This window comes from Mobula hypostoma, chromosome 7 (assembly GCF_963921235.1).
Source record: "Mobula hypostoma chromosome 7, sMobHyp1.1, whole genome shotgun sequence".
Lineage (NCBI taxonomy): Eukaryota > Metazoa > Chordata > Chondrichthyes > Myliobatiformes > Myliobatidae > Mobula > Mobula hypostoma.
The window spans coordinates 34,996,399-35,016,691 of record NC_086103.1 but is presented as its reverse complement, the minus strand read 5'-3'; the positions used below and the strand labels follow the sequence as shown (position 1 = coordinate 35,016,691).

At 40.9% G+C, this 20,293-nt stretch overlaps 2 protein-coding genes across 3 annotated transcripts in view; one reads left to right on the top strand and one right to left on the bottom strand.

Moving 5' to 3' along the window:
- The window catches only part of LOC134349229 (organic cation/carnitine transporter 2-like), an 81,545-nt gene extending 79,439 nt beyond the window's left edge, over positions 1 to 2,106 (bottom strand). For both annotated transcript variants that reach the window (XM_063053240.1, XM_063053241.1), the window contains exon 1: positions 1,603 to 2,106. In XM_063053240.1, coding sequence (XP_062909310.1) covers positions 1,603 to 1,986 — 384 coding nt within the window. In that variant the 5' untranslated portion in view covers positions 1,987 to 2,106. The remainder of the gene's footprint in view (positions 1 to 1,602) is intronic.
- LOC134349231 (uncharacterized) overlaps positions 1 to 18,124 on the top strand; it is a 45,106-nt gene extending 26,982 nt beyond the window's left edge. The window contains exon 2 of the mRNA XM_063053243.1: positions 17,348 to 18,124. The gene's annotated coding sequence lies outside the window, so the exon portion shown is untranslated. The remainder of the gene's footprint in view (positions 1 to 17,347) is intronic.
- Positions 18,125 to 20,293: the final 2,169 nt, after the last annotated feature.

Sequence of the window (20,293 nt, the reverse complement as noted above, 5' to 3'; positions counted from 1 at the left end):
TCAGGGGTAAGTTTTTTTAAAAAAAATGCAGAGTGTGGTGAGTGTGTGGAATAGGCTGCTAGCGACAGTGGATACGATAAGGTCTTTTCAGAGACTCCTGGATAGGTACACAGAGCTTAGAAAAATAGAGGGCTATGGGTAACCTTAGGTAGTTTCTAAGGTAAGGACATGTTCAGCACAGCATCGTGGGCCGAAGGGCCTGTATTGTGTTGTAGGTTTTCCATGTTTCTATGTCAAAATGCACATACAGCAAGTGCTTAGTAGACAGAATTTGTGTGAGCTTGGTGAGACAACATTAGGAGAATAATATGAAATTCTGGTCAACTAGCTAAGAAAGGATGTAATTACTGTAGAAGGAATATAGCTGAGATTCACTGGGCTAGATCCAGGCATGCGCTGCATCAAAGAATGAGCAATAAGTGCATTCTCTGGGGTTTAGAAGAATGAGCGGCAATTTCATTGATACATGTTTGACACACAAGAAGCAAAGAAGATGTTTCCATGGCGGAGAAGCTGAGCACCATTGCAAAGTTTCAAAAAAAAAGTAGCTGGTTTCTGACAGGAGTGGCGTAAGGTGAAGCTATGCAATTTATTGTCTGGAAGGCTGCAGAGGCTTAGTCACATGCAAAACGGAGAATGATAGATTTGTGGGCTTTGAGAGAATTGAGGAATGTTTCCAGAAAATGGAGTAGAGAAAGAACGGCCATAGTCTTAATATATGGAGCACCTCAGGGAAACGATTTTCCGCCCCATTTCTTACATTCATGTGTCACCAAATGTTATTGCAATTGCAGCAGCCTAGTCAAAATATCTGACACATTTAGAGAAAACTCATTGTCTTTTAAAAAGAAATATTGACACACGGTTTGTCTTCCCGACCAAGCCTCCATTAAATCTGCCCACAGAAGCAGACAGTTCTTTGCTTCGGCAAGTACTCCTCAGAAATGCCACTAGTCTGCCGCCAGCATGAAGCAGTCAAATGTAAAGCTTCTCTCCAAGTTTTAGAATCACCCACAATTTTAAACCAAATTCAACGCTAGAAATTTAAATATGTTCGGTCACAACTTGCAGGAGCACAGAAAGGCTGAGTGCAGAGAAACGAACTCCGAGTCGTGCATCAAAATCGGATATCTGACGTTCCCAGACACAAAGCAAACATAGATTATACCATGCCCAAGGCTAGCTAACTGAAAGAATTGCAGATGTTTCGTGATGATTAAAAGCAAAACGACAGATGCTGGAAATCTAAACCAAAAACAAAAAAAAAGTATTCAGCACGTCGCTCATTTGTGGGGAGAGAAGCAAGAGTCCACATTTCACTTAATTAGCCCTTAATTAAAAATTTGTTTCGTTATGTGTGGGTTTAAATAAAATCAGAATAAGATTTGCTTTATTTGCCACATCGAAAATTACAGTGAAATGCTTTACGTCTCATCAAATCGCCAAGCTTTCGGCGCCAACATTTGATACCCACACCTATATTTAAACCTTTGGGATGAGGGAAGAAATCGGAATACCCGGGTTGTATTGAGAGATCTGAACGTATCACAACTGTCTTTACAAAGTATTCTCGGGCTAACCACTGCGGGTACAAGCACATACCTCGGAGACGATAGTGGAGATGTACTGCTCCTTACTGTACTCCCATCCATCCAGACACGGTTCCTGTTCGATCTCAGACATGTTGAGGAAATCGGGGTCGGGGAACGTTTCCGAAAGGTTCATTATCACGTCCAGCCGGTACCGACTGCACCTGCTGCGCTGCTGTTCGGCGCCTTGTAGAGGGATGGTCTTGTTCCTCCATGCTTCGCTGAGGTTGAGGTTCTCGGGAATTAAGCAGTGATGTTCTGGGACATCTCCGACGAAAATTATGCTTAATCCGGTGAAACCATTCGGAATGACGCTGACACTCAGAAGAAAGAAGAGAAATTTCTGATGTGGTCCCCAGCCTCGCAAGAAAGCGGTAATTTCATCGTAATCCCGCATGTTAGCGGCAGCCACAGCGCAGACAGCGACTTTCTTCCCGAAGCTTGGAACGTTGACAGATAGTGGGCGGACCAGCAGCACCAGAACCGTATTTTTACTAAACTCTTTGCTTCAGTAACTACCGGAAATAGTTTTGTTGTGTACTACAAACAACCTTAAACAGAAGTCTGTTGTCACCCGGTTCGGATATATTCAGTGCTATCATGTTTGCTGTTGTGTGCTGGGGCAGCAGGCTGAGGGTAGCAGACACTAACAGAATCAACAAACTCATTCGTAAGGCCAGTGATGTTGTGGGGATGGAACTGGACTCTCTCACGGTGGTGTCTGAAAAGAGGATGCTATCTAAGTTGCATGCCATCTTGGACAATGTCTCCCATCCACTACATAATGTACTGGGTGGGCACAGGAGTACATTCAGCCAGAGACTCATTCCTCCGAGATGCAACACAGAGCATCATAGGAAGTCATTCCTGCCTGTGGCCATCAAACTTTACAACTCCTCCCTTGGAGGGTCAGACACCCTGAGCCGATAGGCTGGTCCTGGATTTATTTCATAATTTACTGGCATAATTTACATATTACTATTTAACCATTTATGGTTCTATTACTATTTATTATTTATGGTGCAACTGTAACAAAAACCAATTTCCCCCTGGGATCAATAAAGTACGACTGTGACTATGAATATGGCCCAAGTACGGAGTGAGAGACACTGAAACAGGTCGATAATTCACAGACTTCAATGCGAAGTGTTAAAGGGAAAAGAAAACAATAAACACCAGACCAAACAGGACCGTTAACTAAAACTCTCAATAGACAATAGGTGCAGGAACAGGCCATTCGGCCCTTCGAGCCAGCACCACCATTCACTGTGATCATGGCTGATCATCCACAATCAGTATCCAGTTCCTGCCTTATCCCCATAACCTTTGATTCCGCTATCATTAAGAGCTCTATCCATCTCTTTCTTGAAAGCATCCAGAGACTTGGCCTCCACTGCCTTTTGGGGCAGAGCATTCCACATATCCACCACTCTCTGGGTGAAAAAGTTTTTTCTCAACTCCGTTCTAAATGGCCTACCCCTTATTCCTACCCCTCAGCCACTGAAGCTTGTAACTCCTCCAGAGCTGCATAGGTCTCTTGGTGATCTCCCTCACTAGTCCTCTTCTTGCACAGTTAGTCAGTTTATGAGGATGGCCTGCTCCAGGCAGATTTAAAGCCGTGCCATATTTTTTCAATTTCTTGATGATTGACCTAACCGTACTCCAAGGGTTATTCAGTGACTTGGAATTTTTCTTGTATCCATCTTCTGACTTATGCTTTTCAGTAACTTTTTCACGGAGCTGCTTGGAGTGTTCTTTTGGCTTCATGGTGTAGTTTTTGCCAGGATACTGACTCACCAGCAGCTGAACCTTCCAAATTCAGGTGTATTTTGACTACAATCAATTGAAACATCTTGATTGCATTCAGGTCTCCAAAAACATATCTCCATTTAACTAATTATGTGACTTCTAAAACCAGTTGGCTGCACCACTGATGATTTGGTGTGTCATATTAAAAAAGGGGGGGGGGGTGAATACTTATTTTTGCATTTTATATTTGCAATTAATTTAGATCACTGTGTAGAGATTGGTTTTCACTTTGACACAAAAGAGTCTTTTCCTGTAGATCAGTGTCAAAAAAGCCATATTAATTTTACTATGATTCAATGTTTTAAAATAATAAATCATGAAAACTTCCAAGGGTGGCAAATGTATTTTATAGGCGTTTGACTGTTTTCTTATGAGGGTGAGTTGCTAGCTTGATGCTCAACCCAGCATGGATGGAAAGTGTGTAAGGAGCCGAATGGATTTGAACTGAAGACAATTCACCTCAAAGACGAGTGCTGATGCCACTACACCATCTGCTGGCTAATTTGCATAGATGTTCATATATAAATTCTACTGATCTCTCTTTTTGACTGCTGAGATCTGTTCACCTTCAAGTGCCAATGGTTGTGATGCATCATTTATTTTATTGTCAGCATGTGCTCTCTCCTTTGTTATGGTTTTTGTATGCATTTTGAGTAGTGAGTGCTCCTGTAATTGTGTGTCATTGTAACTCTTGTGTACCTCAACTGCATATTTGTTCTGTATTTGACATCCACTCTCTGGGTGTGTCATGCACAAATGTTACACTGATATTTTTTAATGTCTATCATTCACCTTCGTTGTGTGTGATCTGGTTCCTAGTACATCAAATGTAATTCATTGCTTTTATCATGACAATTGTCTTTGACCCATCGGTTCAAGCAGTCTGGATCTTGTGTCTATATTAACCCCCACTAGTTCCTCCTCTTCAATTCCATTTGTCTTTTTAAGGGTCTGCTTTTAACCCAACTGTGTATGCAACTGCTGACTTATCAATATCTGAGGGGACATTCAAAGGTAGAATCTGTAATTGGCCAGTACATCATGTGAAACAAAACAAGTCAATAACTTACGTCCACTAACTGTCCCTTCATCATGTTCTTCATTACTCACTCAGCCTTTCCATTAGATGCTGACAGGTGAGGTGATATTTAACTCTATCTTAACAAAGGAGTACAAGGATAAGTCGATGTAATGATATTCAAGGCTGACCTATATTCTGGACCAATATCAAAAATGAATTTTGGAGCGATACTCACGGGGATACCATGGGCTACAAAAGCTGAGGTCAGAACTTTGACTGCTTATTCAATAGGGTCCATGAACCAGAGATTCCACTGACATAGAGCCACATCTCCAATCCCTTTCAGAATATTAACCAAAATGAGAAAGTTCTCATTGTAACATTTGAATATGCATCCTCCTGAAAGACAATCTAGCTCCTTCTACACTTGCATGGAGCAGTGGCCTCTAATGCTGATGTACCGAACAAGACTTCACCAGGCCTTCAAAGACCTGTTTATTATCAAAGCTCAAAATTCAAAGCTGAAGCTTCTGGTGACATGCCAAATCTACACAACTTCTATGTCCAATGTACATATTATCTGGTCATTGCCGTCACATAGGTTATTCCCATGTGTTGGACATGAATATCCTTTAGTATGCATACTCACAGTATCTTCACAATCATTGCTACAATATGATTGTTTTACTAGACTCATTTCCAGAGGCCTGGGTTCATGTTAAATGGAGCATTGCATCTGGAGAATTTAAACTATTAATTGAATGAAAATCTCATATTTGTAATGGTGACAATGAAACTACCAGATTGCAATAAAAGTCATTTTGCTCACTGGTCTCATTTTAGAACATGGTTGCAAATACACAATCATATGACATTGTTGGTAGACTCTCAGATGGAAACGAGAGGGCGTACAGGAGCGAGATATGCCAACTAGTGGAGTGATGTCGCAGCAACAACCTGCACTCAACGTCAGTAAGATGAAAGAGCTGATTGTGGACTTCAGGAAGGGTAAGACAAAGGAACACATACCATTCCTCATAGAGGGATCATAAGTGGAGAGAGAGTGAGCAGTTTTAAGTTCCTGTGTGTCAAGATCTCTGAGGAACTACCCTTGTCCCAACATATCGATGCAGCTATAAAGAAGGCAAGACAGCGACTATACTTCATTAGGAGTTTGAAGTGATTTGGTATGTCAACAAAAACACTCAAAAACTTCTATAGATATACTGTGGAGAACATTCTGACAAGCTGTACTAGCCTACAAAGTACCCAGGACATCTTCAAGGAGCAGTGTCTCAGAAAGACAGCGTCCATTATTAAGGACATCCAGCACCCAGGGCATGCCCTTTTCTCACTGTTACCATCTGATAGGAGGTAAAGTAGCCTGAAGGCACATACTCAGCAATTCAGGAACAGCTTCTTCCCCTTTGCCATCCGACTCCCAAATGGGCATTGAACCCGTGAACACTACCTCACTTTTTAAATATATATTATTCCTGTATTTGCATGATTGTTAATCTATTCAATATATGTATACTGTAATTGATTTACTATTTATTTATTTTTTCCCCTTCTTCGATGCTATGTATTGCATTGAACTGCTGCTGCTAAATTAATCAATTTCACAACACATGCCGGTGATAATAAACCTGATTTCTGATTCATAGGAATAACAAACAGGATTTGGATACTTAGACATTCTGGCTTTTAATAAAACCACACCTGGTCTCACTATAACCTTTACTCTGCATTCTGATCTACCTGTGATATTATCACCTTTTATACCCTTGCATTTCAAGATTCTAACTCCCTCTGCTTTATGGAGAAGGTAACAGCATCTGTTAATCATAAGTTGGAACAATTTTATTCATACTGGAAAAATGGTTTAACTACATAACACCTCATAGGCCTGATTTTATTCTCACAAGTGAATGAATATGTTGTAAAAAAAGATCACTCCCTACTTGTACATAGTTTTCTTTTTTCGATTGTTCTTTCTTTCCTCTCCTTTCTATTAGTGTATACCTCAGATAAATATTATGCAGAGATTTGTGACAAATATGATTATATGATATATATGTACAGCATCTGAAATACATCGTATGGAAATGTTTGTTTGATGATGAAATTCAATAAAAAATAAATTACAAAAAAACAATATTCTTGGAATCTGCTTCCATTGCCTTTGAGGGAAAACATTCCAAAGATTCACAACCCTCTGAGAGAAAAGATTTTGCCTCATTGTTGCCTTCTCTCTCAGCAGTGACCCCCAGTTCCAGTTTCTTCCATTAGACAAAATATCCTTTCTATATCCACTCTTGAAGACCTGTCAGGAACTCAACTCTAAAGTGTCTGAACAGAACAATTTGGAATAAACTATTGAAACCAGTGATCTCCACATCCTAGCACTAAGAAAAAGGGATATTCCTTGTCTATAAAGTAAAGAAACCATTGAGTGCAGTCCCATCTAGTCGGACATTGAATGGAGAGGTACTGGATGCATATGGAATGTCAAATCCTTTGTTATTTAGCAACAGTAAATGTACTTTTAAAGTGGATTGGTTCAGTTCTGAGATATTCAGACCCTATTACTTATGATTCTTGTAAGAGATATTTCAGCAATTCTACTAGAGGATTCAACATGGAGTTCATGGGATGGATGTGGATGAGAGAAACAATTACAGGACTGTATAGGAAAGAGAGTTTGCAGTTAGATTGCAGGATTCAATTAGAATAGGAAGGTTAAGAGCTCATTCTGAGGAGATTAGTGATGACAATTAATGAGTACTTGGTTTAAACCAACCTCGAGTGAAAATAAAATCTTTCTCAAGTCTCTTGTAAATCTATACCCCTTTTTCTGAAATCTATTCCCTCTTATCATAGACTGCTTTTCTCACCCTGTTTATGCTCCGGATTATTTTCTGCACTTCAGTTAGGTATGCTTTCAGCGTTCTCACTCCAAGGAAAATAATAAATGCTCCATTGCCCGCTCATAAATGAAAAGCTCCAGCCCAAATAATATATTGGTAAATCTCTCTGCACACTCCCCAAAAAGAATTGCACACTGAATTCTTGCTATTGTATAACTAAGGCTTTAATTGAGAGAATCTTGGATGTTGAGAGAGGTGATGAATTTAGTCAAAAAGGAAAAGAAAAAGCAATTAAAGGGAAGTTAGAATCAAACAGAGCCCTTGATGATTATAAACAAGCTCATAAAGGACTCAAATAGTGAATTAGTAATGCCAGGAAGGACCATGAAAAGTTCTTGGCAAGTAGGATTAAAGAGAATCCCAAGGCATTCTTCTGAATCCTAGTGAATACAGGACCCGAGTCATCAAACACTCTTCATTTGTCAAGCTGTTCAATCCTGGAATCATTTTTGTGAGCCTCCTTTGAACCCTCTCTGGTTTTAGCACATCCTTTCTAAGATAATGGGCCCAAAACTGCTCACAATTCTCCAAGTGAGACCTCACCAGTGCTTTATAAATTCACGATATTACATCCTTGCTTTTATACTTTAGTTTTCTTGAGGTGAATACTAACACTGCATTTGCCTTCATCACCACAGACTCAACCTGCAAATTAACCTTCAGGGAATCCAGCACAAGGACTCCCAAGTTCCTTTGTACCATAGTTTTTTGTATTTTCTCTCCATTTAGAAAATAGCCAACCTTTCTGCTGTCAAAGAGCAGTACTATACACTTCCTAACACTGTATTCCACCTTCCCTTTTTGGCTATACTGCTAACCTGTCTAAGCCCTTCTGTAGCCTCTCTACTTCCTCAAAACTACCAAGCCCACCACCTATCTTCATACTGGCTGCAAACTTTGCAACAAGGCCATTAATTCCATCATCCAAATCATTGACATATAACATAAAAAGAACTGGTCCCAATACAGACCCCTGTGGAACACCACTAGTCACCGGCAACCAACAGAAAAGGCTTCTTTTATTCCCACTCTTTGCCTCCTGCCAATCAGACACTGCTTTATTCATGTTAGAATCTTTCCTGCAATACCATGGGCTTGTAGTTTGTTAAGCAGCCTCATGTGTGACACCTTGTCAAAGGCCTTCTGCAAATCCAGTACACAACATCAACCAATCCTCCTTTGTCTATCCTGCTTGTTATTTCTTCAAAGAATTCCAAAAGATTTTTCAGGCAAGATTTTCCCTTGAGGAAACCATGCTGACTATGGCCTCCAAGTACCCTGAGACCTCATCATGAGCCTCCAAGTACCCTGAGATCTCATCCTTATTAATAAACTCCAGCATCTTCCCAACAACTGAGGTCAGACTAACTGGCCTAAGTTTCCTTTCTTCTGCCTCTCTCCCTTCTTGAGGAGTGGAATGTCATTTACAATTTTCCAGTCTTCTGGAACCATTCCAGAACCTCATGATTTTTGAAGGATCGTTAGTAATGCCTCCACAATCTCTTCAGCCACCTCCTTCAGAACTCTGTGGTGTACAGCATCTGGTCCAAGTGACTTATCTACCTTCAGACATTTTGTTTTCCAAAGAACCTTCTTTCTGGTAATCATAACTTCACATACTTCATGACCACCGCCACCTGGAACTTCCACCATACTCCTTGTGTCTTCCACAGATAAGACTGATGCAAAATACTTATTCAGTTCATCTACATTTCATTGTCCTGCATTACTACCTCTCCAGCATTATTGTCCAGCAGATTGATATCCACTCTTGCCTCTTGTTTACACTTTATGTATCTGTAGAAACTTTTGGTATATTCTTTAATATTATGGGTAGCTTACTTTTGTATTCCGTCTTTACCTTCTTTGTGACTTTCTTCAGTTGTCTTCTTTTGATTTTTAAAAGCATCCCAATCCTCTAACTTCCCACTAATTTTTGTTCTATTATATATATATCCTGTGCCTTCTGAATTGCTTCCAGAAATTCCAGCCATTGCTGCTTTGTCATCATCCCTATCAGTGTTCTTTTCTAATCAATTCTGGCTAACTCCTTTCTGATGCCTTTGTATCTCTCCTTACTCCACTGTAATACATCTCACTTTAGCTTCTCCTTCTCAAATTTCAGGGTGAATTCCATCATACTATCATTACTTTCCCCTAATGGTTCTTCTACTTTAAGCTTTCTAATCAATTCTGGTTCATTGTACAACACCCAATCTAGAACAGCTGATCCTCTAGTAGGCTGAACCATGAGCTGCTCCGAAAAGCCATCTCGTAGGCACTCTAGAAATTCCTCTCCTATAAACCAGCACCAACCTGATTTTCCCAATCTACTTGCATATTGAAATTTCCCATGACTATTGTAACATTGCCCTTTTGGCATTCATTTCCTATCTTCTGTTGTGATTTGTAGACCACATCCTTACTACTTTTGAGGGGTCTGTATACAACTCCCATCAGGGTCTTTTTACCATTGCAGTTCCTTACCTCTATCCACAATGATTCAACACCTTCCATCTCTATGCCACCTCTTCCTTATGATTTGATTTCATTTTTTACTAACAGAACCACACCACCCCCTCTGCTTTCCTGCCTATCCCTTTGATATAATGTGTATCCTAGACATTAAATTCCCAGCTATAATCTTTTAACAGTGATTCAGTGATCCTACATCATAAAACATGCTCGTCTGTAACTGTCTTCAGGATGCCCATGATGGAGCTGACGAATTTTACAACTCTCTACAGTTTACGTCAATACTGTGCAGTAGCACCCCACCACTCGATTACCAGACAGTGATGTACTCAATCTGCAACTGTGCTGCAAGTTCATTTACCTTACTCTGCACACTGCGTGCGTTCAAATCTAACACCTTTAGGCCTGCATTAAGCCTTTTTGACTTTCAAGGTTCAAGGTTCATTTTATTGTCAAAGTATGCATGTACAAAAGAACTAATATTTGTCTTCTCCAGATAGCCATGATAAAGTAAAAGAAACACAACTCGCAAACACCACCCCCACCCCTCGGAAAAGAACAGCGACAATAACAATCCCTGACCCACGACTCCACAGAAAAAAAAACAGCAACAATACATTCCCTGACCCTCTTCCCAACAGAAAAGAACAGCGGCAATAACAATCTCTGAATTCCTCTACGCAGAAGAAAACACTGCAACAACTGTAAACCCATCCCCACCACAGGAAAAGACCAGCAATTCAATCCCTGACCCTCTCACTCGGAGGTAAAAAGACAGCAACAATAGCAACACACTCTCCAACCTCTCCCCCGCAGAAAAAAAAGCGATCAACCCCCCACTCACAAAAATAACTGCGCCATTAGTATCAGAAATACCCTGCCCACCTCCACCCACACACAAAGAACTTACAGATCACCCACCCACCAATCGGCCAAAAACAGAAAATGCCATAAAACTGAAAGTGGCCAATATAAACAACAGTCCAGTCACATATCTCAGAACATCAGACAGTCCTTCCGTGACTCAGGACTCATGCCTTAGTGATCGCTGGTCCTCTGGCCCCATTGGGACTGATCGCTGACCATGTCCAAACGCCATCAGCCTGGCGGCAGGCCCAGGACATGGCCTCCTTCAGGAGAGCTCGCTGACCAAATGCTTCACCCCAATGCTTCAGTCTTCCTCATTGTTGTGCACTTGTCTGAAAGATTGTTTTCTCTGGAGTGGCATAGACTGAGGCGAGATCTGATAGAGATTTATAAGACTATGAGCGGCATAGATAGTAGAGTAGGCAAAAAGTATATTTTTCTCAGGGTTGAAATATCTAATACCAGAGAGCATGCATTTAGGGTGAGAAGAGGCAAGTTCAAAGGAGATTGAGGAGAGAGTTTTTTTGAGCAGAGAGTAGAGGGTGCCTGGAATGTGCTGCATGGTGTGGTATTAGAGGCAGATACATTAGGGACTATAATGTGAGGGAAATGGAAGGATATGGACATTGCATAGGAAGAATGAATTAGTTTAGATGGCGATTTGATTATTAATTTAATTGGTTCAGCATAACATTGTGGGCTGAAGGGCCTGTTCCTGTGTTGAACTGGTCTATGTTTTATATTAACCCTCCCAGGCATAATTTCAGTTCTGAAGGTGGGTGCCTGAAGGCCACTTCATCATATAGATTTCACAAGTGAACTTAGTTTAGCCCTTCACTAATATTAATGCTTTGTGGTCTTAGCCTATGGTCAAGATCTAGAAACTTGGGCAATCTCACTTCTTGGAAAAAGAGTTGAATAGACCATTTGTGGTATCTCTGGTATTAGAACCAACAACAAGACATTTCCAACATCATTGGCATTGGTGCAGCTGTCATGCTTCAATGTTATTTAAATACAGGTTTCCCCTGTTGTCCGAAGGTAGAGCGTTCCTGTGAAACGGTTCGTATGCTGGAATGTCGTAAAGCGAAGAAGCAATTACCATTTATTTATATGGGAAAAATTCGTGAGCGTTCGCAGACCCAAAAAATAACCTACCAAATCATGCGAAATGACATATAAAACCTAAAATAATAGTAACATACAGTAAAAGCAGGAATGATATGATAAATACACAGACTATACTTTTCTACAATCATTGCCGCACTGTTCTCTGTAGTGAAAATCTCACGCAAGCGCTTTCGGCAGAAACACTCTCTCCAGTAACCTTTCAGCTATGAAGCTGCCAAATCATACCAAATAACGCATAAAAATACACAACCTATATAAAGTAGAAATAATGTGTGTACAGTGTAGTATCACTTACTGGAATCGTGAAGACAGCACCGAGCACACTGATGATGGTGTGTTAGGCTGAGTCGTTGGAGGTTGGGGTGATGCAGTAGCCCCCAACTGCTGGGCAGCGAACCGATACCGAATTGCGGAGAATGCAGCGATACAGTGGTAGTCGGGACGTAACCAGCACATTTTTAAGAAAAAAGCCAAAATAAACAAGCTAATTAATTAGGCGTCGCCTGGCACGTAAATGTCGGCCCAGATCAGAGGCAACACAATCGGCTGGATTAATTTTCCTCATTGTTTTGACCATTATGTTCAGGTTTTCCTTTCTTATAAAACCTGATGTGACCTTTACTCATACTTCCACATTTGAATCCACAATCAAATCAAAAAGAAAGCATTGTTATAAAGAATAAGCATTAACTGAAACCTTCCCAACATATTCCATCGATTGATAGTGACATACTGCATATAATTTCAGAACAGCTTTATTTTATAAGGCTTGTGCCAGGCAATAAATGTTAGCATTACTATGACAAAAAAACTATATTAAAAATCAAGAGCAAGGGGTAATCCTGAGGCTTTGTAAGGCATTGGACAGACTGCACTTGGAGAATTGTGAGCAGTTTTTGGCCCCTTATCTAAGAAAAGATGTACAGGCATTGGAGAGGATCCAGAGGAGGGTCACGAGAATGAACACAAGAATGAAAGGATTAATGTAAGAGGAGTGTTTAATGGTTCTGGTCCTGTGGGTGAGTCCAGGACTAGGGAGCACAGCCACAGAATAGAAGCACGCCCATTTTAGAACAGAGATTGCGAAGGAATTTTGTTTTAGCCAGGTGGTAGTCAACCTGTGGAATTTGTTGCCACAGACAGCTGTGGAGGCCAGGTCATTGAGCAGAGATTGATAGGTTCTTGATTAGTCATGGTGTCAAAGGTTATGGGTAGAAGGTAGGAGAGTGGAGTTGAGCGGGACGATAAATCTACAACGATGGAATGGCAGAGCAGATTTGTTGGGCTGGATGGTTTAATTTGCTCCTCTGTCTTATGGTTTAACTCAGCTTTTGATATTCCCTTTAATCTTACTAATAAGGATACATGCTTACTTAGTTTCTCATCAGTCATCTTGTAACATTTGTTGCATTGAAATTATTACTATTGTAAGCTGTTGTTTAGAGTAGAGAAGTAGGGGTAAAATACAGACCATTATTTCAACTCATCACCTGATTTTTTTGCATCTTTTCAATGGTGTCTGGGAGAGGGTTATTGAAAGTTTCAAGTCACAACAAAACAAGAAGTACTGATAATGCTGTTGAAGTTCCCATTAGAGTAAAATTCAAGAGCTATGGTGTACACCATGGCCTAGCAACCACATTTGGGAAATTTACATGCTGAGTGCACAAAGTGTTTTGTTTTGTAATAGTCTATGGGTACTGAGACAACAGAAAATATTTCTTTTTAAATCTATGAACAGTAGATAATGTCAAACAATTTTCTTACCAAGATGAAAAACATAAGGTGAGTCAGTGCTACCTATCCTGCTGGCCATTGAACAGACTTCAAAACCCATATTTCTTACTGCTGTTGGGTACAGCTCAGCCCTGGAGAAGCCACATGTAATTGTAAATTTTCCACTCATCACCAGTGCCGTGGTAACTCCTGAAATATCTAAATAGACCAGAAAGAATCAGGCAGATTTGTTCCTAAACACCTGTCTATGTGTCCTGCCATGTGCTTGTTACACAGGAAGATTCTCCCTAAACATACCCCTGACCTATTCATAGAGTAATGCAACACAGAAACAAGCCCTTCAGCCCAACTGGTGCATGCCAACCAGTCCCAGCTGACAGCGTTCAGCCCAAAACCCTCTAAGGCCTCCCCTCCATGTACCTACCCAAATGCCTCTTCGGTGTTGTACCTGTACTCATCGCGCTCATTGCCTCTAGCAGCTCATTCCAGGTACTCCCTGTCCTCACTACAAAGAAGTTACTTCTTGCACCTCTTTCAAATCTCTCTCCTTTTTCCATCTGTGTTTTGGGCTCTCCAGCCCTGGGGAAAATACAGACCATCCACTTTATCCACACCCCCATACTTCTCATGATTTTTAAAACTTTTATGAGGTCACTCCTCAATCTCCTGCCCACCAAGGAATAAAGATCCAGTGTAGCCAGTCTCTTCTTAAAACCCAGGCAGCATCCCCTTAGATTACCTCTGCATTCTCTCCAGCTTGAAAATGTTTCCTGTAACAGGATGACTAAAACTGTATACAATGTTCCAAGCATGGTCACACCACAGATGACTTTATAATTGCAGTAGCATATATTGTGAAATTTGTTAACTTCACGGCAGTAGTACAATGAAATAGGCGATAATTAAATGTAGATTTTAAAAATAATTTCAGTAAGTACATATATGTCTATTAAGTTAAAGATAAGTAGTGCAAAAAAGGAGAAATTAAAAAAAGGTTGTGAGGTAGCATTCATGGGTTAAGTGTCCTTTTAAAAAAGAAAATCGGATAGCAGAGGGGAGAAGCTGTTCCTGAATCGCTGAGTGTGTGCCTTCAGGCTTCTGCACCTCCTACCTGATGATAACAATGAGAAGAGGGCATGTCCTGGGTGGTGGGAAACATCTTCCTAAGACACTGCTCCTTGAAGATATCTTGGATGCCACGGAGGCTAGTACCCATGATGGAGCCAGACTCATTTTACAAGTTTCTGCTACTGATTTCAATCTTGTACAGTAGACACCACCTCCCCACCGCCCGCACATATCAGACAGTGATGCAGCCAGATCAGAATGCTCTCCACAGTACATTTGTGGATGATTTTGAGTGTTTTAGTTGAGCAACCAAATCACCTAATAAAATATAGCCATTGTCTCGCCTTCCTTATAAGCTGCATCAATATGTTGCGTCCAGGTTATGTCCTCAGAGAAATGACACCCAGGAACTTGAAATTCTTTACTCTCTTCACTTCTGATCCCTCTATGAGGTTTGGTATGTGTTCCCTAGTCTTACCCTTCCTGAAGTCCGTAATCAGCTCCTTGGTCTTACTGACGTTAAGTGCAAGGTCATTGCTGCGACACCATTCCACTAACTGGTATATCTCTGTCCTGTACTTCCTTTCATCACCATCTGAAATTCTGCCAACAATAGTTGTATCATCAGCAAACTTATAGATGGTATTTGAGCTGTGCCTAACCATACAGTTGTGGGTGTAGAGAGAATAGAGTAGTGGGCTAAGCACACATCCCTGTGGTGCGCCTCCTTCACCACACTGTTTATTTGCATGAACTGTGGATTTGTACTCCTCACAGGTCGCTCTGTTCCACAGCACTCATCAGAAACTAACATTCACTGTATAAATACTACCCTGGTTTGACTATCCAAAGTGCATTACCTCAAACTTAAGGCGAAAGCTAATATCATTAAAGTAAATACAATGTACGCTTCCTTCTTTTTCCTTACCAGAGCATTGATATCTCTCATCATCCGGGGTTCCCTGTACTTGGTATGTCTACACTTTCACCATAACAGGAACATACTGACCCTGAACTCTTGATAGGAACCTTCCACTTGCTAACTGTTCCTTTGCCTTTAAATAGAATCATCCAGTCGACCTCTGGAAGATCCGGCCTAGTGCCCTCCAAGTTGACCCTGCTCCATTTGAGCACTTTTAACCTGTAGACCTGTTCTATCTTTTTCCATAACTATTTTACAGAAGTGTAGTCATGTGCCATAACTCAGGATGTAATGGTGTTCTCCTCATTCATTGAAATTAATGGTCATAAAAAATACTTCAATTATTTGCAGTATGTTTCTCCAATGGACAGACCTACATCAAAACATCCATTCATAAGAGAAGAGCTCTAATGTTGTCATTACACTGATTTGACAGGTAGATATAACTCTCCTGTACCTAGTAAAGTGGCCACTCAGTGTATCTTCATGGTCTTCTATGGTAGCCCATTCACTTCATGGTTCAACATGTTTTGCATTCAGAAATGCTCTTCTGCGCACCACTTTTGTAATGCATGGTTACTTGAGTCGTTGTCGCCTTCCTGTCAGCCTGAACCAATTTGGCCATTTTCTCCTCTGATCTCTCATTAACAAGGTATTTTCACCCACAGAGGGCTATGGGTAACCCTAGGTAATTTCTAAAGTAAATACATGTTCAGCACAGCATTGTGGGCCGAATGGCCTGTATTTTGCTGTATATTTTCTATGTTTCTAGAACTGCTGCTCATTGGATGGTTTTTTTATATGTTTTTCACACCATTCTCTGGTGCGGCTGTTGTGAGTGAAAACCCCAGGAAATGAGCAGTTCCTGATATATTCAAATCACCCACCCGTCTCCATCAACTATTCCATCAGATATTCCATGCTCAAAGTCACTTAGATCACATTTCTTCCCCATTATGATGTTTGTTCCAAACACTAACCGGCTCTCTTGAAGGTGACTGTATGATTTATGCATTGAGTTGCTGCCACATGATTGGCTGATTAGATTGTCCTGATAAGGTGTACTTAATAAAGTTCCCACTGTGTGTATTTTGGGGTTTCATTCTTATATTGTGGGCAATGTTGAATTTAGACTCAGGTGTGTGCCAACAGCATTGGGTGTTGATGTAGGCTTCAGATAAATGGGAGAAGTTAGGTGTTGGATGCACCATTAAGATCACAAAGGAAAGATTTAATTCATGATTTAAGGTAACTATATCATGTGGTTGTTAGATTCAGTGGTGTTAATTGATTGCTGCAAAATTAAAGTAAGCTTCAGCCGTTCTATGTTATAGTTTTTGGATAAATCACCAGAACACACTAAAAATGTAGTACACATCTCCAAGCTTCTTATATCATAGATAAGAATATGCTTTTTTTCCAAACAAATTCTGTTGTCCTGGTTGCTCCAAGTTTCTTAAGTCTTTTGACAAACACAAATTATGGATCTTGGGGTCAGCATGAATGATTGCCAGTCAAAGAAATTCCCAAAATTATGTCACACTTTATGCTGAGAAGATTTTCCAAAAATTATCTCATAATAGACTAGGTCAAATGTTAATTTATTTAATTTATTTTATTTAGTGATACACATGGAACAGGCCCCTCCGGCCACCACAACTGCCCCAAGTTAATCTAACCCAATCATGGGACAATTTACAATGAACAATTGAGGAGGGAGGAAAAGATGACAGTGTGACATCTGTACATCCACCGCGCATAGCCTCTCCGGTGAAATGATATCGTATTTGTTAAATAGGGGCCGTGCACAATTCTGATTTGATGGAGACAGCCATGAGGGCACAGAGGAACATCTGGAGTAACTTCTGGAATGCCCGGTTCGCTGCTGCGCGATCGAGAATCTCCGAAGGGAAGGCCCCAAAATCCTTGGCTTTGCCTGCTGCTGGCGACCGGGGCTGGGGTTGAAGCATTCGGCAGAGATGGTGCTCGTTGCTCGGTGCCGGAGGGCTGGTTGGAGTTCGAAGTTTTCGGATGACTCAGAGTCGGACTGTGGTCAGGTATGGCAGGGAGAGTTTTCTTCCTTCTCTCGTCTGCGTGAGATGTGGGACTTTCGAGAGACTTTGAACTTTTTTACCATGCTCACGGCCTGTTCTTCATCAAGTTACGGTATTGCTTGAACTGTTGTAACTATATGTTATAATTATGTGGTTTTTGTCAGTTTTTCAGTCTTGGTCTGTCCTGTGTTTGTGATATCACACTAGAGGAATATTGTATCATTTCTTAATGCATGCATTACTAAATGACAATAAAAGAGGACTGCGTGTCACCCAAACCTAAACCTAAACCTAAACCTAAACCTACCCAGTATGTCTTTGGATTGTGGGAGGAAACAGGAGCATTCGGGAAAAACCCAGGTATTCCACAGAGAGGATGTACAGAACCTCCTTACAAACGGTGCCAGAATTGAACTCCAAACTCTGATGTCCCAAGTTGTATTAGCAATGCCCTAACTGCTACACTGCATGGTACCCATTGTAACCTCTCACTCTAGACCCCCAGGCAATGGAAACGGTTTTGTTCCAACTGCGTTTTATACATTTAATACATTGAAATGTCAACTAAATCATACCTTAATCTTCTAAATTTGCAGGGGAACCACTTGAATTTCTATTATCTCACTTTATAAACTAACTACAGGTCTCCTAGCAGAACACTGAAATCAATCCAGCATTCCTTCCAAGGTGCAATGATGCAATGCACAAGATTGCTCAGAGCTCTCCGAGAATATTTTGGGCATCCAGTCTTTCTGGATTTTCACCAGTTTGAAAATATCGTATTTAGTACTATTACATCCAACCTGAATGATAATACAGTGATAAGTCTGGATAAATACTTGTTACATTTTAACTCATTCATATAATCTGTAAATTATTTTGTTTTAAACCACACTTGTTGTGGTATCTTATCAGTGGACATGAATGCATGCTTTCTAGACAACAATTAACTTGTTAATGGTTACCAGAATAGCCAAGTCCCCATCACTGATTTCTGGGTAATGGATCACAATTTGTCATTTAGAATATTTAATTTACTCTTTGTGTCTTGTAAATTAGCTACCACCCTAATCAGATTAATAACTTACCTCAGTTCAGTCAGTTTCAGCTGAGTTCAACTGTTCTTAGTTGGAGTAATCAGTAGAATTTTATTGATACTTTAAGAATTGAGGCTTGCTGAAGAAGCCAGCATTTGTTACCTTTTAAATTTCTAAACCATTACGAGAAATATAACTATCTAAATTGCAAATGAGATGTAATGTTTTTAAACCTAGTAGACATTTAAGTTTGCAAACAACAGGAATTCTGCAGATGCTGGAAATTCAAGCAACACACATCAAAGTTGCTGGTGAACGCAGCAGGCCAGGCAGCATCTTTAGGAAGAGGTACAGTCGATGTTTCAGGCCGAGACCCTTCGTCAGGACTAACTGAAGGAAGAGTTAATAAGAGATTTGAAAGGGGGAGGGGGAGGGGGAGGGGGAGGGGGAGGGGGAGAGGGAGATCCAAAACGATAGGAGAAGACAGGAGGGGGAGGAATGGAGCCAAGAGCTGGACAGGTGATTGGCAAAGGGGATATGAGAGGATCATGGGACAGGAAGTCTGGGGAGAAAGACAAGTTGGGGGGGGGGAACCAGAGGATGGGCAAAGGGTATAGTCAGAGGGGGAAAGGAGAGTGAGAGAAAGAGTGTGTATATAAATAAATAATGGATGGGGTACGAGGGGGAGGTGGTGCATTAGCGGAAGTTAGAAAAGTCGATGTTCATGCCATCAGGTTGGAGGCTACCTAGACGGAATATAAGGTGTTGTTCCTCCAACCTGAATGTGGTTTCATCTTTACAATAGAGGAGGCCGTGGATAGACATGTCAGAATGGGAATGGGATGTGGAATTAAAATGTGTGGCCACTGGGAGATCCTGCTTTTTCTGGCGGACAGAGCGTAGGTGTTCAGCAAAGCGGTCTCCCAGTCTGCGTCGGGTCTCGCCAATATATAAAAGGCCACATCGGGAGCAGCGGACGCAGTATATCACCCCAGCCGACTCACAGGTGAAGTGTCGCCTCATCTGGAAGGACTGTCTGGGGCCCTGAAGGGTGGTAAGGGAGGAAGTGTAAGGGCATGTGTAACACTTGTTCCGCTTACAAGGATAAGTGCTAGAATGATAGGAGAAGACAGCAGGGGGAGGGATGGAGCCAAGAGCTGGACAGGTGATTGGCAAAGGAGATATGAGAGGATCATGGGACAGGAGGTCCGGGGAGAAAGATAAGTGGGGGGGGGGAACCAGAGGATGGGCAAGGGGTATAGTCAGAGGGACAGAGGGAGAAAAAGGAGAGAGAGAGAGAGAAAGAATGTGTCTATATAGTAATTTCTTCGGCTCTTCAACTTTTAAAAGCACTACTCTAACTTCTAAAAAACACTGTGTAAAAGATTTTGTTTATAATTCATCAGGACAAGTTTCAAGAATGCAAATTCAATTAATGACACATACTGTAACTGAGATCAAAAGTGTAGATTAAGTTCAGAGCAATGTGTAATTAATTTCTCAGGTCAGAATAAAAAGGTTATGGGAAACTTCTGTTTAAAAAAATATTTTCATAGATTATGAAGCTCTGTCACTTCTAAACTTTGGGTGCAAGCAAAAGTTTAACCATGTCCCTTTAAGGTTTCTTTTTTAAAAATCAGGTTTTGCTTGTAA